General features: G+C 41.5%; 2 protein-coding genes across 2 annotated transcripts; one reads left to right on the forward strand and one right to left on the reverse strand.

The window, feature by feature from the left end:
- The first annotated feature begins 6259 nt into the window (after positions 1 to 6259).
- On the forward strand, positions 6260 to 8033 carry LOC148097735 (7-alpha-hydroxycholest-4-en-3-one 12-alpha-hydroxylase-like). The gene has a single exon (XM_087832201.1). It carries the CDS (start codon positions 6260 to 6262, stop codon positions 7823 to 7825), a length of 1566 nt encoding a protein of 521 aa, XP_087688327.1. The 3' UTR covers positions 7826 to 8033.
- Positions 8034 to 11574: 3541 nt separating this feature from the next.
- On the reverse strand, positions 11575 to 13809 carry LOC148097736 (5-beta-cholestane-3-alpha,7-alpha-diol 12-alpha-hydroxylase-like). The gene has a single exon (XM_087831402.1). It carries the CDS (start codon positions 13807 to 13809, stop codon positions 12244 to 12246), a length of 1566 nt encoding a protein of 521 aa, XP_087687528.1. The 3' UTR covers positions 11575 to 12243.
- Positions 13810 to 15623: the final 1814 nt, after the last annotated feature.

The following is a 15623-nucleotide window of genomic DNA, read 5'->3' on the forward strand; positions in this document are numbered from 1 at the left end:
CTTTGTGTTAGGGGGGAGTGAGTTTCCGCACTAGATCCTTGGAATGAAACTCTTCTCCAGGTCTTACAGTAGGTGCTTTCATGGTTTTGCAATTAGGAGGTTGTCCACCTCGTATGTGAGGGGGCAAACTCCTCAAGATGGATGGTGGCCATTTAGAAGTCAGCCATCTTGGATACAACTTTAGTTTTTTTCAATAGGAAGAGGCCCATGTGACACATCAAACTTATTGGTAATGTCACAAGAAAAACAATGGTGTGCTTGGTATCAACGTTATTCTTTCATGAGTTATTTACAAGTTTCTGACCACTCATAAAATGTGTTCAATGTGCTGCCCATTGTGTTGGATTGTCAATGCAAGATCATTACAAAAGTGGTGTGGTTTTTTCAGAAGCAGCATTCAGACATGTTATTGCGGTTGGGTAAAAGCTGTGTTTGAGTCCATTTGTCATTACACTGATTGCTCTGTACTGTCTGCCCGGGGGCAACCGTTCAAACAGGGAGTGTGAGGTATCTTTTATTATGTTCTGAGCTTTTTTAATACAGCGCGTATTATGTAGATCTTCCAGTGTGGGGAGAGGGCAGCCAGTGATCCTTTGAGCGGTGTTGTCAACGTGTTCCGTAAACACGTCGATGATGTCAACGTGTTTACGGAAGCGGTTGTGGGATTCATCGGGAAACTAGCGGATGATACCGTGGAGACAAAGACTATCACAACGTTTCCCAACCAGAAGCCGTGGGTGGATAAAACCATCCGCGACGCTCTGAGATCCCGCACCGCTGCCTACAACACGGGACTCACGACGGGGGACATGGACCTGTACAAAGCCGCGTCATATAACGTGCGGAAGGCGGTGAAAGAGGCGAAGCAGCGCTACGGGAGGAAACTAGAGTCACAACTCCAACAGAGTGACTCTAGGAGCCTGTGGCGGGGACTAAGGACAATAACGGATTATAAAGCACCAACAACCGGTATGACGAACACGGCCGTGACTCTGGCAGATGAGCTGAACACTTTCTATGCTCGCTTCGAGGCTGCAGCTAAGGACTCCAACAATGATAGTGCTAGCGGCGCTAACGGCTGCAGACAGGAAGATACTGCCAGCACCGGAAATGTGCTCGTCATCTCCGAGCATGAAGTAAGGAGAGCCTTCAAGAGAGTGAACACCAGGAAAGCAGCAGGACCAGACGGCATCCCAGGTCGTATCCTCAGAGACTGCGCATACCAGCTAGCTCCTGTGTTCACTGAGATATTCAACATCTCTTTATCTCAGTCGGTGATCCCCACATGCTTCAAAGAGTCCATCATTGTTCCTGTCCCAAAGAAACCCCACCCTGCTTCTCTCAATGACTATCGCCCTGTAGCCCTCACCTCAGTAGTGATGAAGTGCTTTGAACGCCTGGTCAGAGACTTCATCATTTCTTCACTACCAGACACACTGGACCCACTACAGTTCGCTTACCGTCCAAATCGTTCCACAGACGATGCCATCTCTCATCTCCTCCACACATCACTTACTCACTTGGACACTAGAAGGGGGAATTATGTTAAAATGCTCTTCATAGACTACAGCTCTGCATTTAATACCATAATTCCCTCCACACTCACCACCAAGCTGGAGCATCTGGGACTCAGCTCATCTATGTGTCAGTGGATCTCCAACTTCCTAACTGGCAGACCACAGGCAGTAAGGATGGGCGGACATGTCTCAGCCTCCACCACTCTCAGCACTGGAGCCCCCCAGGGGTGTGTTCTGAGCCCCCTGCTGTACTCCCTGTACACATATGACTGTGTGGCCACTACCAGCTCCACCACCATCATCAAGTTTGCTGACGACACCGTCGTGGTGGGCCTGATCTCTGACAACAACGAGACGCCCTACCTGAAGGAGATTAGGAATCTGGAGAACTGGTGCCAGAGGAACAACCTCCTTCTAAACGTCAGTAAGACAAAGGAGTTGATAGTGGACTTCAGCACTAAGCAGGAGAGGAACTACCAGACCCCCGTCATCAACGAGTGCCCAGTGGAGAGAGTGGACAGCTTCAAATACCTCGGAGTTCACATCACGCAGGACCTGTCATGGTCCTGTCACATCAACACCGTGGTGAAAAAGGCCCGTCAGCGTCTCTACCACCTCAGACGCTTGAGAGACTTCCGACTGCCCCCCAAGGTGCTCAGGAACTTTTACTCCTGCACCATAGAGAGCATCCTGACGGGAAACATCTTAACCTGGTTCGGGAACAGCACCATGCAGGACAGACGAGCTCTACAGAGGGTTGTGCGTTCAGCTGAGCGCACCATCCGCTCAGAGCTCCCTGACCTGCACTCAATCTACAGCAGGCGGTGCTGGACCAAGGCCAGGAAGATCGTGAAGGACCTCAGCCACCCCAACAACGGACTGTTCTCTCTGTTGAGGTCAGGAAAGCGATTCCGCTCCCTGAAGACCAACACAGAGAGACTGAGGAGGAGCTTCTTCCCGCAGGCGATACGGTCTCTCAATCACACCACCACACAGGACTGACCCACACATATAGCTCTTACACACACTGGACACTCTGGACATTGTTTTCACTTCATCACTTTAAGCATATTTGCACAACACTGGACATTATATTCATTATATTATATTCATTATATTATACTCATTTCCAGTTAACATTTGTACAGCTGCTGGTATTTTGTGTATATATATTTATATTTCTCATACATTCTTATATATGTTATATATGTCTATACTGTGTATTTTGTTGTACAGTTATCTTATTTTCAACTTTAATTTATATATTTTATCTTATTCTTTCCCAGTTAAATTACCCTTCATTCTAATTTGTGTTGTACAGTTTATCTCATTCTTAACTTAATTTTTTATATTTTATTTTATTTTATTCCTTCCTGGTTAAATTTACCCCTTTTTTATTTTCATATTTATTTATTTATTTCCTATCTTATTCATAGCCTTTTTTTTTTCACGAGCAGTTGTCCAAGCATTTCACTGCATATCGTACTGTGTATGACTGTGTATGTGACAAATAAAATTTGATTTGATTTTAATGACCCCTTGGAGTGCTTTCCTCTGAGCCACTGTCCACACTCTCTCCACTCCACGGGTCTGCCAGCGAAGGCGTGACAAGTCCTTCATTCTGGTTTATTTTCACCAGAATTGGACATCAACATTGTATAGGAATTTCTTTTACCTAGGTATTAATCACATTATGTTATTGTAATGCCTTGGTGCCACTGGATTTTAACATGTCTGACACTCATACTTAAGACAAATGGTAGGGTGTGTAGTAAGGATGTTGGGGGAAACAGGAACTCCAGAGGACCAGTCTTTTGTCTCTTCGAGGACTCTGGGAAGTAGCAAGGGAGTGTGAACCTTAAGGTGTGAAACAGCTGTGTACTGCCTTTTGTTCCTGGAGAAGGTATTTAACTGAGAGCCATGCTAGGCTCAGGGAGATTCTGCAGACCCTGCCCCGTGATCATGTAGGCTCTTCATCAAGCTTGGTTGTATGTTGTCTTTGTGTGCTTTGATTAAAGAATGTTAGCTACCGCTCACCGCTCGTCTGCAGGCTTTATTTAAGTGGAAAACTTCCACAACAAAATGGCGACAAGGATGGGATGGTCCGTGTGGTCGCTGAACTACGGTTCCGTGGACGGGCTGATCACCCCTGAGGAAAAAGGTACCTTTGTCCTACCAGCTGTTGAAGCAAAGGAAATGGAGGAGTCACGGAGCCGTGTGTTTCAGTTACTACCGAGATCATCGATTTTGAGGGGACTGCTGCAGATGGGTGAGTTGTAGCTAACTTTGTATACAGTTATGAGGAGTTTTTTTGTCTGGCCGAGCGGTGAAGTGCTTGTTGCTCCGGAGTTCGAGTCTCCGGAGGGAAAATCCTGGGGTTCGAGTCCCCAGGCTTGTGTTCGGTTCCGGTGTTGTGCAAAAGAAAAGCAGTTGTCTGCCAGAGTAATTGCAAAAACACCGGTCCATCACAGGGAACGGTGGTTCGAGTCCACCGTTGATAATCACTTCTGCACAACACAGTGCGCGGAGTGACGGTATTTTAGCACTTTTCTGCCGGTAAGGGAAGAAGGTGTCGGATTATGATATTATTTTATGCCATGTTAGACCCCTAACTAAAGATTGTGAATTATTATGTAGTTTTAGTTTGCATTATGCTCCTGAATTAGAAGAAGGTGATAACTATTACATTTGGTAAACTGATTTGCATTACATTAGACTGCTGATTTATTGTGAATGAATGATATTGTTTTATGATGCATTATACTGCTGAGTTATAAGAAATACTGTTCGCAGAAAGTCATCGCCTTATTTGTCTGATTAGAAGAGAACAGAGCATACTGCCCCATCTCATCAGGAGCAGATAAACAGGGAGCCAAGGTCGTAGCTTAGGCGCTGTGTGAGAAAGAATGTGAATGTTTAGGCTTTTATGATTAGGTGGGGGCCACTAGAGGCTATAAGAGTTTGATCAAGGCTCCACCATTTTGAGATCTGATGCTGTCTGCTGTATGGTGTCCATCTCCCACGCGTGTGTTCATTAAATCATCGTTTGACTTGACCCGGCCGGACCAGTGTGGTTATTTTGGGTTTTCCTCTTGTATCCATCCCCAATATTTGAATCCGTAACAGTTTTGGGGGCTCGTCCTGTGGTATTGGGATGGAAGTTTTGGAGGTTTGGACGGTCCGAGGTGGTTGAACGGGCAGGCACGAGCCAGTGGTCTGACGTGAGTGGGCAAGCCGGCACATTTAAAGGTGAGGCACAACCTGTTGAATGTAAATCCAAACTGTGCCAAATTGGACTGTATAAATTAAAAGTCTACTCACTGAAATTACTGGTGAAGGCCTGTTTGGAAACATCTCAGAGTGATCTCTACCAGGACCAAAAGAATCACAGAGACCGGCGTTTGTCTCAACAAGGGCAAAAGAGGGTTTTCCGGGGAAGTTTTCATTTTTAAATTGCAGGAACCGTGACATGAGGGATATGGAAGGATTGACTGAGGCGCAGATGCAGACCATGACTGGGAGAGAACGCTTCAACAAGACCAGTGGGAAGCAGGGACCATCAGCAGGACAGCAGCCAAACGACAGTTGGTTGCACTACTGGGCTTCCAAAGGATTGTCACGAGGAGATTTTGAACAGCAAAATCTTAAAATAAAATGAAAGAGTTTCGCCGTTGACGCTGAGGAAGACAACTAAGGTGTACGACGTGCTCTGCCTTAAATCTACAGCCGCGTTGGAACAGAAATCGAGGGATGAAGAGAGCGTGCTAAGCTCCAAAAGTGACAGCGCAAGGAAGATTAGCATTGGAATTATGACTCTGTAAATGGCACAGACACCAGGAGCCATGACTGTGACTGAGAATGACCACTTAATGCTGTTTCACTTTGCCATGCAAAGTACTTTGACACTCTGGAGAAGACCTTTCCTCTGTATCACTGTTGTTTCCATTTGCATGTGGGAGCTTAGATTGTGGGGAAGATTAAAAGATGAACAAAGGGTTTTGGGAGAACAGTGAAGTGAGGATACACAGTGTGAAACTCCTTTAAGTGTACAATAATGTTGATGTGATATACAGAATGTCAGGAAAGAAATTCTGGTTTTAATGTGATTCTTGATTTAAGAATCAAAGGGTGGGATTGTATAGGAATTTCCTTTACCTAGGTATTAATCACATTATGTTATTGTAATGCCTTGGTGCCACTGGATTTTAACATGTCTGACACTCATACTTAAGACAACTGGTAGGGGGTGTACTAAGGATGTTGGGGGAAACAGGAACTCCAGAGGACCAGTCTTTTGTCTCTTCGAGGACTCTGGGAAGTAGCAAGGGAGTGTGAACCTTAAGGTGTGAAACAGCTGTGTACTGCCTTTTGTTCCTGGAGAAGGTATTTAACTGAGAGCCATGCTAGGCTCAGGGAGATTCTGTAGACCCTGCCCTGTGGTCATGTAGGCTCTTCATCAAGCTTGGTTGTATGTTGTCTTTGTGTGCTTTGATTAAAGAATGTTAGCTACCGCTCACCGCTCGTCTGCAGGCTTTATTTAAGTGGAAAACTTCCACAACAAACATCACATGCTGTTCTAGTAAATTATAACTAAGAAGTAAACAGGTTTTAACACTGTTTACTTAATAAGGACAGAGTTTTTTTCTGGACTATTTAGTGAACAATTCCCAGAAACCCATCCTGCGTGCTGGGGGAGGAGCAAAGGTCTGTTCATTAAAGCAGGAACTGAAACTTTCCTTCAGATGAATCTGTGCTGGTTAACTGAATCAGTCATGGAGCTGCTGCTGCCGATACTTCTTGGCTTTCTTGCTTGTCTGGTCGGAGGGCTGTACCTTCTCGGAGTGTTCAGACAGTGGCGACCAGGAGAACCGCCCCTCGATAAAGGGCTCCTTCCTTGGTTGGGTCATGTCTTAGAGTTTCGCAGGAACACCTTGAAGTTCCTAGAGAGAATGGAGAAGAAGCACGGTGAAATATTTACAGTACAGCTGGGAGGGTTTTATATTACATTTGTCCAGGACCCTTTTTCATTTGGGGGGTTCATTAAGGAGAGTCGGGACAAACTGGACTTTCGAAAGTTTTCAGTGCATCTGGTGTACAGAGTGTTTGGATATAAAGCTGTTGAAGGGGAGCACATTGTTCTCCACAATTCCAGCAACAAGCATCTGAAGGGGGAAGGTCTGCAAGATCTGACTCAATCATTTATGAGTAATTTGCAGAACATGATGTTGCACAACATTGGATCAGCTGCAGAGGACAGGACCTGGAAAGAAGATGGACTGTTCAGGTACAGCTACAATGTTGTTTTCAGAGCTGGATATTTGGCCTTGTTTGGCAATGTGCCACCCAAGTCAGAACAAAGTGAGGAGAAAGCCAAAGAGAAAGACAGAGCAGAATCAGAAGCTTTGTTTCAGGAGTTTCGTAAATATGACCAGCTCTTCCCCAGACTGGCGTATGGGGTCCTCCCACCGATGGAAAAGTTGTCTGCAGAGAGGTTGAAGGCATACTTCTGGGATGTTCTGTCAATACTGAAAATGAAAACCAAGGACAATATCAGTGGCTGGGTGTGGGACATACAGCAGGGTAAAGAGGAGATGGGCATCGATATGTCAATGATAAACAGATACATGCTTGTGCTTCTTTGGGCCTCTCAGGGCAACACAGGGCCTTCTTCATTCTGGCTGCTGCTCTTCCTCATGAAACACCAAGAAGCCATGAAAGCAGTGAAGGAAGAGGTGGATAAAGTTCTGAAAGAATCTGGACAGGAGGTCCGGCCTGGTGGTCCTATGGTCAACCTGACCCGTGAAATGCTGTTGAAAACACCGATCTTGGACAGTGCTGTCGAAGAGACCCTCCGACTCACTGCTGCACCCCTCCTCACCAGGGCAGTGATAAAGGACATGACCTTCAAGATGGCTGATGGGCGAGAATATTTACTTCGCAAGGGTGACAGAATTGCAATCTTTCCTTTCAGTTCTGTCCAACATGATCCAGAGATCCATCCTGAGCCGCACTCATTCAAATATGACCGCTTCCTGAATCCAGACGGGACCAAGAAAACTGATTTTTACAAAGCAGGAAAGAAGGTAAAATATTATACCATGCCCTGGGGATCTGGGGTCTCCATGTGCCCTGGCCGTTTCTTTGCCACCAATGAGCTGAAACAGTTTGTTTTCCTCATGTTGGTCTATTTTGAGTTTGAGCTGATGAATCCTGATGAGAAGATTCCTGAAATTGACCTCAGTCGATACGGATTTGGAACGATGCAACCTGTCAGAGATGTCCAGTTCAGATACAGACTCAGATATTAAGCCAATCAGATGAAAACAAAACTGTGATTTTCGTTTTCTTTCGATCAAGATGGTTTGATGAGCACATTATGGAAATTATGGAAGCAGATTTAAATCTAAAGTTTTTGACGTGTTGGTCAACAGTTTAACAATTCAATATGCAAATGCACTGATATTCTAGACATGTATATGTATATTGAACACATTCTGATCATAACTCTTCTTCTTTAAGTAATTTGCAGATCAGTAATCAGATTAAATCCAGTTAGAAATGATATTGATGGGCATTGTTTAAGATAACAACAATTATGATTATTGGTTATTAATTATTATTGTGAATGTTCTTTTTTGTATAATTATTTTTCCGTAATTGATGTGACATGTACATGTAGAAATTGAGACGATTCATGTATATCGTAGTCAGTTTCAATTTTTAGTTCAATTTTCTATGTACATTACAAGTTTTTGCTTTTTGTTTTTTCCAAAATAAATGTTTTTTTGTAAATGTCAGATTTTGGAGTTTTATGTGAGCCTGTTTTAAAACTCAAAAAACCAAAACAAACAAAAACAAAGTTATAGGCTGACTTCAGTCAACTCAGTGACATGGATTCTTTTACTTGTTCCCTACAACAAAATCCAATAGATTGCAGCAGATTCCCACATTCCCGATGTTTTTAAAATAAACAATAAATTGTACAAAAACACAGAATCTTAGAAGAATGATACAAATGAAAACTAATATATGCAATTTTATATTTAATTTATTTTAAAATGAATGTCAGGAGTTTAAATACATACTCCAGTTTAAAAATAAAAATACAATTAGAAACTTTTGGCAGTTATTTTATTGTTCATACTTGACAGGTTTAAAAATTCCATTCACAGAATGGCTGGCTCACCACTTTAGTGATGAAACCTCAGTTACAAAAATGCTTTTGTGAATTTTGCTGAAGTTGCAGATAAACAGTAAGAATAAATGCATTTGCCTGATTAATAACTTAGAAGGTTATAATAAGAAGGATTTTTACATTCAAACACAAATTAATCATGAACAGAAATGATTTCAAGGTCATTCACACAAGGCAAGTCTGATTTCAAATGCAAATCAGGGTCAGATTTTTTTTACAACCATAAAACACGCACACATGGATAATCTCTAGGACAGCGTGGGGAGAAAAAAAACAAGGAGTTTGTCTTCTGTGGTTCAGCTCAGTGATGCTCTTTTAGGCCAAAACCTGACAGTTTCTGAGTCTAGTTGGAGTAAGCCAGACATGTTTTAGTTTGCCTTTGCTTTTAGTGTTCTTTGGTCTATGACCGATGCTGTGAACCATCTTTTGTAAGGTTCATTTAGCAAAACCAACAAAAACACTCCGAGAGTGCAATTCCCCCTGAACTCTGTGACCTTGACCCGATGTTGCACCACTTCGATTTTTATCTTTCACATGTTTTCTCGATCCCTTTGGTGCTCTCATCAGGAAAGTTCAATCTCACCACTAATGAAAACAGTTAAGACATTTTTAATAACACAGATTCATCAGTGCAAAAGAAAATGAAATGAAATCTTTATCAAATATGTAAAAACATGCAAAGCCAGTCAATCATTTTTGAACTTCAGCAGACTGTCTCGACTATCTACCAGACACGTGCAGGGGGGCCGGCAGGGGCTTGAGCATCTGCCCCTTTCCTGATGGGTGCCCTTTTCTTGAGCCTTTTTTAAAATGTGTGTGTAGAGTCCTGCCTGTGGCCCTCAACAATAACATTAAACTATTAATCACAACTTTGCTAAATGAAAGCATCTGGCTTGCGTAAGTGGTTACGAGCCAGGAACAGGCTTGGTGCCTTTTTTACCACCTGGGCAGTGCGGAGCTGTCGAAGAAACACAAAAATTGATTGGGAGATGGCTGATGCAACAAAAACCAGGAGGTAGGGTGTAAAGAGTACACTATAGTCTATAGCCCACAGGAGTATTCGTTTGTTATGTCCACGTGGTTAAGTTCTCTTGTGGCAACTGATGAATTGAAAAAAATGAGCATTGTTGTATGTGCAAAGGGCAACAAAACATTAGCTGTCCTTTTATTAACTACAGAAGTAGTGGTAGTCATTAGCCGCTAGCTAACTGGGTAAGGGTGTCAGAGGTTTGTAGCTCTTACTATAATTACGATATTCAAACACACACACACACACACACACACACACACACACACACACACACACACATAAAGTATTTGAAAGAAAATACAGATTATATTAGATTTATATTTCAAATATAACAAAATTATGATTTTTCAGCTGTAAAATTATTGTATCTCTACGGTTTAAATATTGTACAAATTGAATCATCATAAATACATTATTTTATATTTATTACTTAATTTTTTTTATTCTTATTACTTTATCTGTATAGCACTAGGAATAAATAATAGGGGAAGGATTCTGGATCAGCATCATGATCCAAACTTTTGGCAATAGTATATACAGTGTTCTGGAGAAGGTATAAAATGTCACTGTATGTGCATGCGTGTGTGCACTTGTTTAATCAGCTACCATCTTTCCTATGGACTTTTTAATGTCTACAGTCACAGATCGACAGCAACATTTTACCCCATCAGGTGAAACATAGGCTACGTTTGCTTTGCACTGACCCCACCTGATGACAGTGATATAGTATGACGCGATTCCATATTAGAGTCTTGATGAATTTGGGTTGTTGATGTTCAGCCTGGTTATATGTAATCCTTTTTAACTTGTTTTGGGATGCTCTCCTTGTAATTGCATATGTATGCAATTGGGGGGGGGGGGGGGGGGGGGGGGGGGTGTCTCCCCTCTCTCAAAACATACAACTCAGACGGCAGGTATCAGGAAAATGAGGACGAATGAGTTGGACATTGACATCAGCTGTTGTTCTAGTTCATTCTATTAAGAAAACAAGTTTCAATTTGGGTCATTTTCTGCACAAGAGATAAAAAAGGTTTGGTCATGACTTTATTTTTTGAATTCTGAGATTAAACCGCACTGGCTGGGCAGGTGACCATATTCTATACAGCTCAATGTTGGCCCTTTGCTGTGTGTCTTTCCCTGTTCTCACTCCCCTCTTGACTGCTGCACTATCAAAATAAAGAAGCTGGCACCTGGGAGGAGTCAGTTCAGTTACAGATAATGCAAATGACAAAACAGACCATGTGGCTTGCAGATGTGTGCAGTTCTGCATGGCAATGGGTAAAACTGAAGAAGATACAAAGCCCTAGAAATAACAAATATAACAAATCAAATCGAAGAAAACCAAAAAACCATGCATATATGAATAACAACTGTGCTGAGGTCAGTTCCGGAGGCTTCCCACGAGAGAACTCCATATGAAACTCTTTGCTAACCTCAACAAACCAGACTAGATGAACAGATATACATATGTAATGAGACCAGTACAAATACAATACACATGTAGACTTATTCCAATTAAAGACTTGTTTATTCACAGAGTAACAAAGTGTGCAGAAGCAGAATCACAGAAAATTAAAAAATCTGAAATTTTAAGAACAAAAAAACAAAACTCTTTTCTCTCCATTGTGTATCCAGCCTCTTGCCCTATAGCAGTTGGAAAAGGCTCCAATTCCACTGCCATCCTGGACTGGATAAATAGAAGGAGATGGACGGCTGGCACTGATTTTCAGAAAAATTCTACTTAATTTGCACATGGAAAATGTAACAGAAAATCTGCAATACATGTGTTCCCATGCATTTATAAGTCTCCATGTATCGTCAAAAGAATTATACAAAAAAAAAAGGTGTTTAAAGATAAGACTTTTGTTTTTATCTGATTGGCTTAATATCTGAGGCTTTATCTGAACTGGAAATCTCTGACAGGTTTCAGAAGTCTGAAGTCAGCCTATAACTTTGTTTTTGTTTGTTTGGGTTTTTTGAGTTTTAAAACAGGCTCACATAAAACTCCAAAATCTGACATTTACAAAAAAACATTTATTTTGGAAAAAACAAAAAGCAAAAACTTGTAATGTACATAGAAAATTGAACTAAAAATTGAAACTGACTATGATATACATGAATCGTCTCAATTTCTAGGTGTACATGTCACATCAATTATGGAAAAATAATTATACAAAAAAGAACATTCACAATAATAATTAATAACCAATAATCATAATTGTTGTTATCTTAAACAATGCCCATCAATATCATTTCTAACTGGATTTAATCTGATTGCTGATCTGCAAATTACTTAAAGAAGAAGAGTTATGATCAGAATGTGTTCAATATACATATACATGTCTAGAATATCAGTGCATTTGCATATTGAATTGTTACAGTTGACCAACACGTCAAAAACTTTACATTTAAATCTGCTTCCATAATTTCCATAATGTGCTCATCAAACCATCTTGATCGAAAGAAAACGAAAATCACAGTTTTGTTTTCATCTGATTGGCTTAATATCTGAGTCTGAATCTGAACTGGACATCTCTGACAGGTTGCATCGTTCCAAAGCCGTATCGACTGAGGTCAATTTCAGGAATCTTCTCATCAGGATTCATCAGCTCAAACTCAAAATAGACCAACATGAGGAAAACAAACTGTTTCAGCTCATTGGTGGCAAAGAAACGGCCAGGGCACATGGAGACCCCAGATCCCCAGGGCATGGTGTAATATTTTACCTTCTTTCCTGCTTTGTAAAAATCAGTTTTCTTGGTCCCGTCTGGATTCAGGAAGCGGTCATATTTGAACGAGTGCGGCTCGGGATGGATCTCTGGATCATGTTGGACAGAACTGAAAGGAAAGATTGCAATTCTGTCACCCTTGCGAAGTAAATATTCTCGCCCATCAGCCATCTTGAAGGTCATGTCCTTTATCACTGCCCTGGTGAGAAGGGGTGCAGCAGTGAGTCGGAGGGTCTCTTCGACAGCACTGTCCAAGATCGGTGTTTTCAACAGCATTTCACGGGTCAGGTTGACCATAGGACCACCAGGCCGGACCTCCTGTCCAGATTCTTTCAGAACTTTATCCACCTCTTCCTTCACTGCTTTCATGGCTTCTGGCTGTTTCATGAGGAAGAGCAGCAGCCAGAATGAAGAAGGCCCTGTGTTGCCCTGAGAGGCCCAAAGAAGCACAAACATGTATCTGTTTATCATTGACATATCGATGCCCATCTCCTCTTTACCCTGCTGTATGTCCCACACCCAGCCACTGATATTGTCCTTGGTTTTCATTTTCAGTATTGACAGAACATCCCAGAAGTATGCCTTCAACCTCTCTGCAGACAACTTTTCCATCGGTGGGAGGACCCCATACGCCAGTCTGGGGAAGAGCTGGTCATATTTACGAAACTCCTGAAACAAAGCTTCTGATTCAGCTCTGTCTTTCTCTTTGGCTTTCTCCTCACTTTGTTCTGACTTGGGTGGCACATTGCCAAACAAGGCCAAATATCCAGCTCTGAAAACAACATTGTAGCTGTACCTGAACAGTCCATCTTCTTTCCAGGTCCTGTCCTCTGCAGCTGATCCAATGTTGTGCAACATAATGTTCTGCAAATTACTCATAAATGATTGAGTCAGTTCTTGCAGACCTTCCCCCTTCAGATGCTTGTTGCTTGAAATGCGGAGAATACTGTGCCCCCCTTCAACAGCTTTATATCCAAACACTCTGTGCGCCAGATGCAGAGCAGCCTTTAGAAAGTCCAGTTTGTCCCGACTCTCCTTAATGAACCCCCCAAATGAAAAAGAGTCCTGGACAAATGTAATATAAAACCCTCCCAGCTGTACTGTAAATATTTCACCATGCTTCTTCTCCATTCTCTCTAGGAACTTCAAGGTGTTCCTGCGAAACTCTAAGACATGACCCAACCAAGAAAGGAGCCCTTTATCGAGGGGGGGTTCTCCTGGTCGCCGCTGTCTGAACACTCCGAGAAGGTACAGCCCTCCGACCAGACAAGCAAGAAAGCCAAGAAGTATCGGCAGCAGCAGCTCCATGACTGATTCAGTTAACCAGCACAGATTCATGTGAAGGAAAGTTTCACGTCTGCTTTTAATGAACAGACCTTTGCTCCTCCCCCAGGATCGGTTTCTGGGAATTTGCTGAGAATTGTTTACTAAACAGTAAAATAGGATCATCCATGTCACTCTTTCTTCAAGTAAATTATAAATAAGAAGAAAACTGTCACGGTTCTGGGTCATTTTGACCCAGCTTTTTCAGTTTCTTTTATTTTGGTGTTTTTCTAGATTATGTTTATAATATTTATGTTCTGATTCTTTAGCTATTCTGTGTTGATTATTGTCAATGGAAAATTGTACTGAGTAGTCAGTATAAGCTTTTAGTGATATAAGTTTACATGTGATAGAATACTGCATGATGACCTTTTCCTTGCTTAGAACTGATTGTTCTTTATAAAACGTGTTCTGATATTTCTATCTGAATCTTCCCCAATTCTGACCTCGCACACACACACACACACAATCACATACGCACATGCTCACGTATCAACATTCCACTGAACAAATGTTTTCATTTTTCTTGTGTATAAATAAAGACAAGTGCAAGAACAGAGCGCTGATCACAGGGCCCCCACTCTCATGTGAGCCCTTGCAAGTAAAATCTGCAGCGTGTGTGTGTCTTCACTCTTAGACTCTGTCAAGAGATTTAGTCTAAAGACACTTCTTCAGCTAAGAATCTAAAGGTAGAAACACACAGACGCTGCAGTTTTTACTTGCAAGGGCATGATCACAGAACGCTCACACCAGAGTGGGGGCCCTGTGATGTGCGCTTTGTTCCTGCACTTGCCTTTATTTATATACAAAAGTAATACAACAGTGAATACGTCTATTCATTAACAGAGGAATGTTAGTATGTAGGGAGTGAAGATAAAAGTGGTTCAGGTGTATGTGTGTGTGTGTGTGTGTGTTATTCTGAAGGACGTGGCCCCTCTTCTTGAAGATAAGAGCATCCAGCTCCCCTCTTCCTGGCAGGAGTGAAATGATAACAGCTTGCTCAGCTATTATTACTGTGAGAAAGAATTTATAAAGCAAGTCTTGATTCCAACAACAGTCTAAGTAATAAAAGTATCCAGCCTCTTGCCCTATAGCAGTTGGAAAAGGCTCCAATTCCACTGCCATCCTGGACTGGATAAATAGAAGGAGATGGACGGCTGGCACTGATTTTCAGAAAAATTCTACTTAATTTGCACATGGAAAATGTAGCAGAAAATCTGCAATACATGTGTTCCCATGCTTCATTTTATAAGTCTCCATGTATCATCAAAAAAATTATACAAAAAAAAAAAGGTGTTTAAAGATAAGACTTTTGTTTTTATCTGATTGGCTTAATATCTGAGGCTTTATCTGAACTGGAAATCTCTGACAGGTTTCAGAAGTCTGAAGTCAGCCTATAACTTTGTTTTTGTTTGTTTGGGTTTTTTGAGTTTTAAAACAGGCTCACATAAAACTCCAAAATCTGACATTTACAAAAAAACATTTATTTTGGAAAAAACAAAAAGCAAAAACTTGTAATGTACATAGAAAATTGAACTAAAAATTGAAACTGACTATGATATACATGAATCGTCTCAATTTCTAGGTGTACATGTCACATCAATTATGGAAAAATAATTATACAAAAAAGAACATTCACAATAATAATTAATAACCAATAATCATAATTGTTGTTATCTTAAACAATGCCCATCAATATCATTTCTAACTGGATTTAATCTGATTGCTGATCTGCAAATTACTTAAAGAAGAAGAGTTATGATCAGAATGTGTTCAATATACATATACATGTCTAGAATATCAGTGCATTTGCATATTGAATTGTTACA

Source organism: Neolamprologus brichardi, chromosome 18 (genome assembly GCF_056152115.1).
Source record: "Neolamprologus brichardi isolate AB-2024 chromosome 18, ASM5615211v1, whole genome shotgun sequence".
In the NCBI taxonomy this organism is placed as follows: Eukaryota; Metazoa; Chordata; class Actinopteri; order Cichliformes; family Cichlidae; genus Neolamprologus; species Neolamprologus brichardi.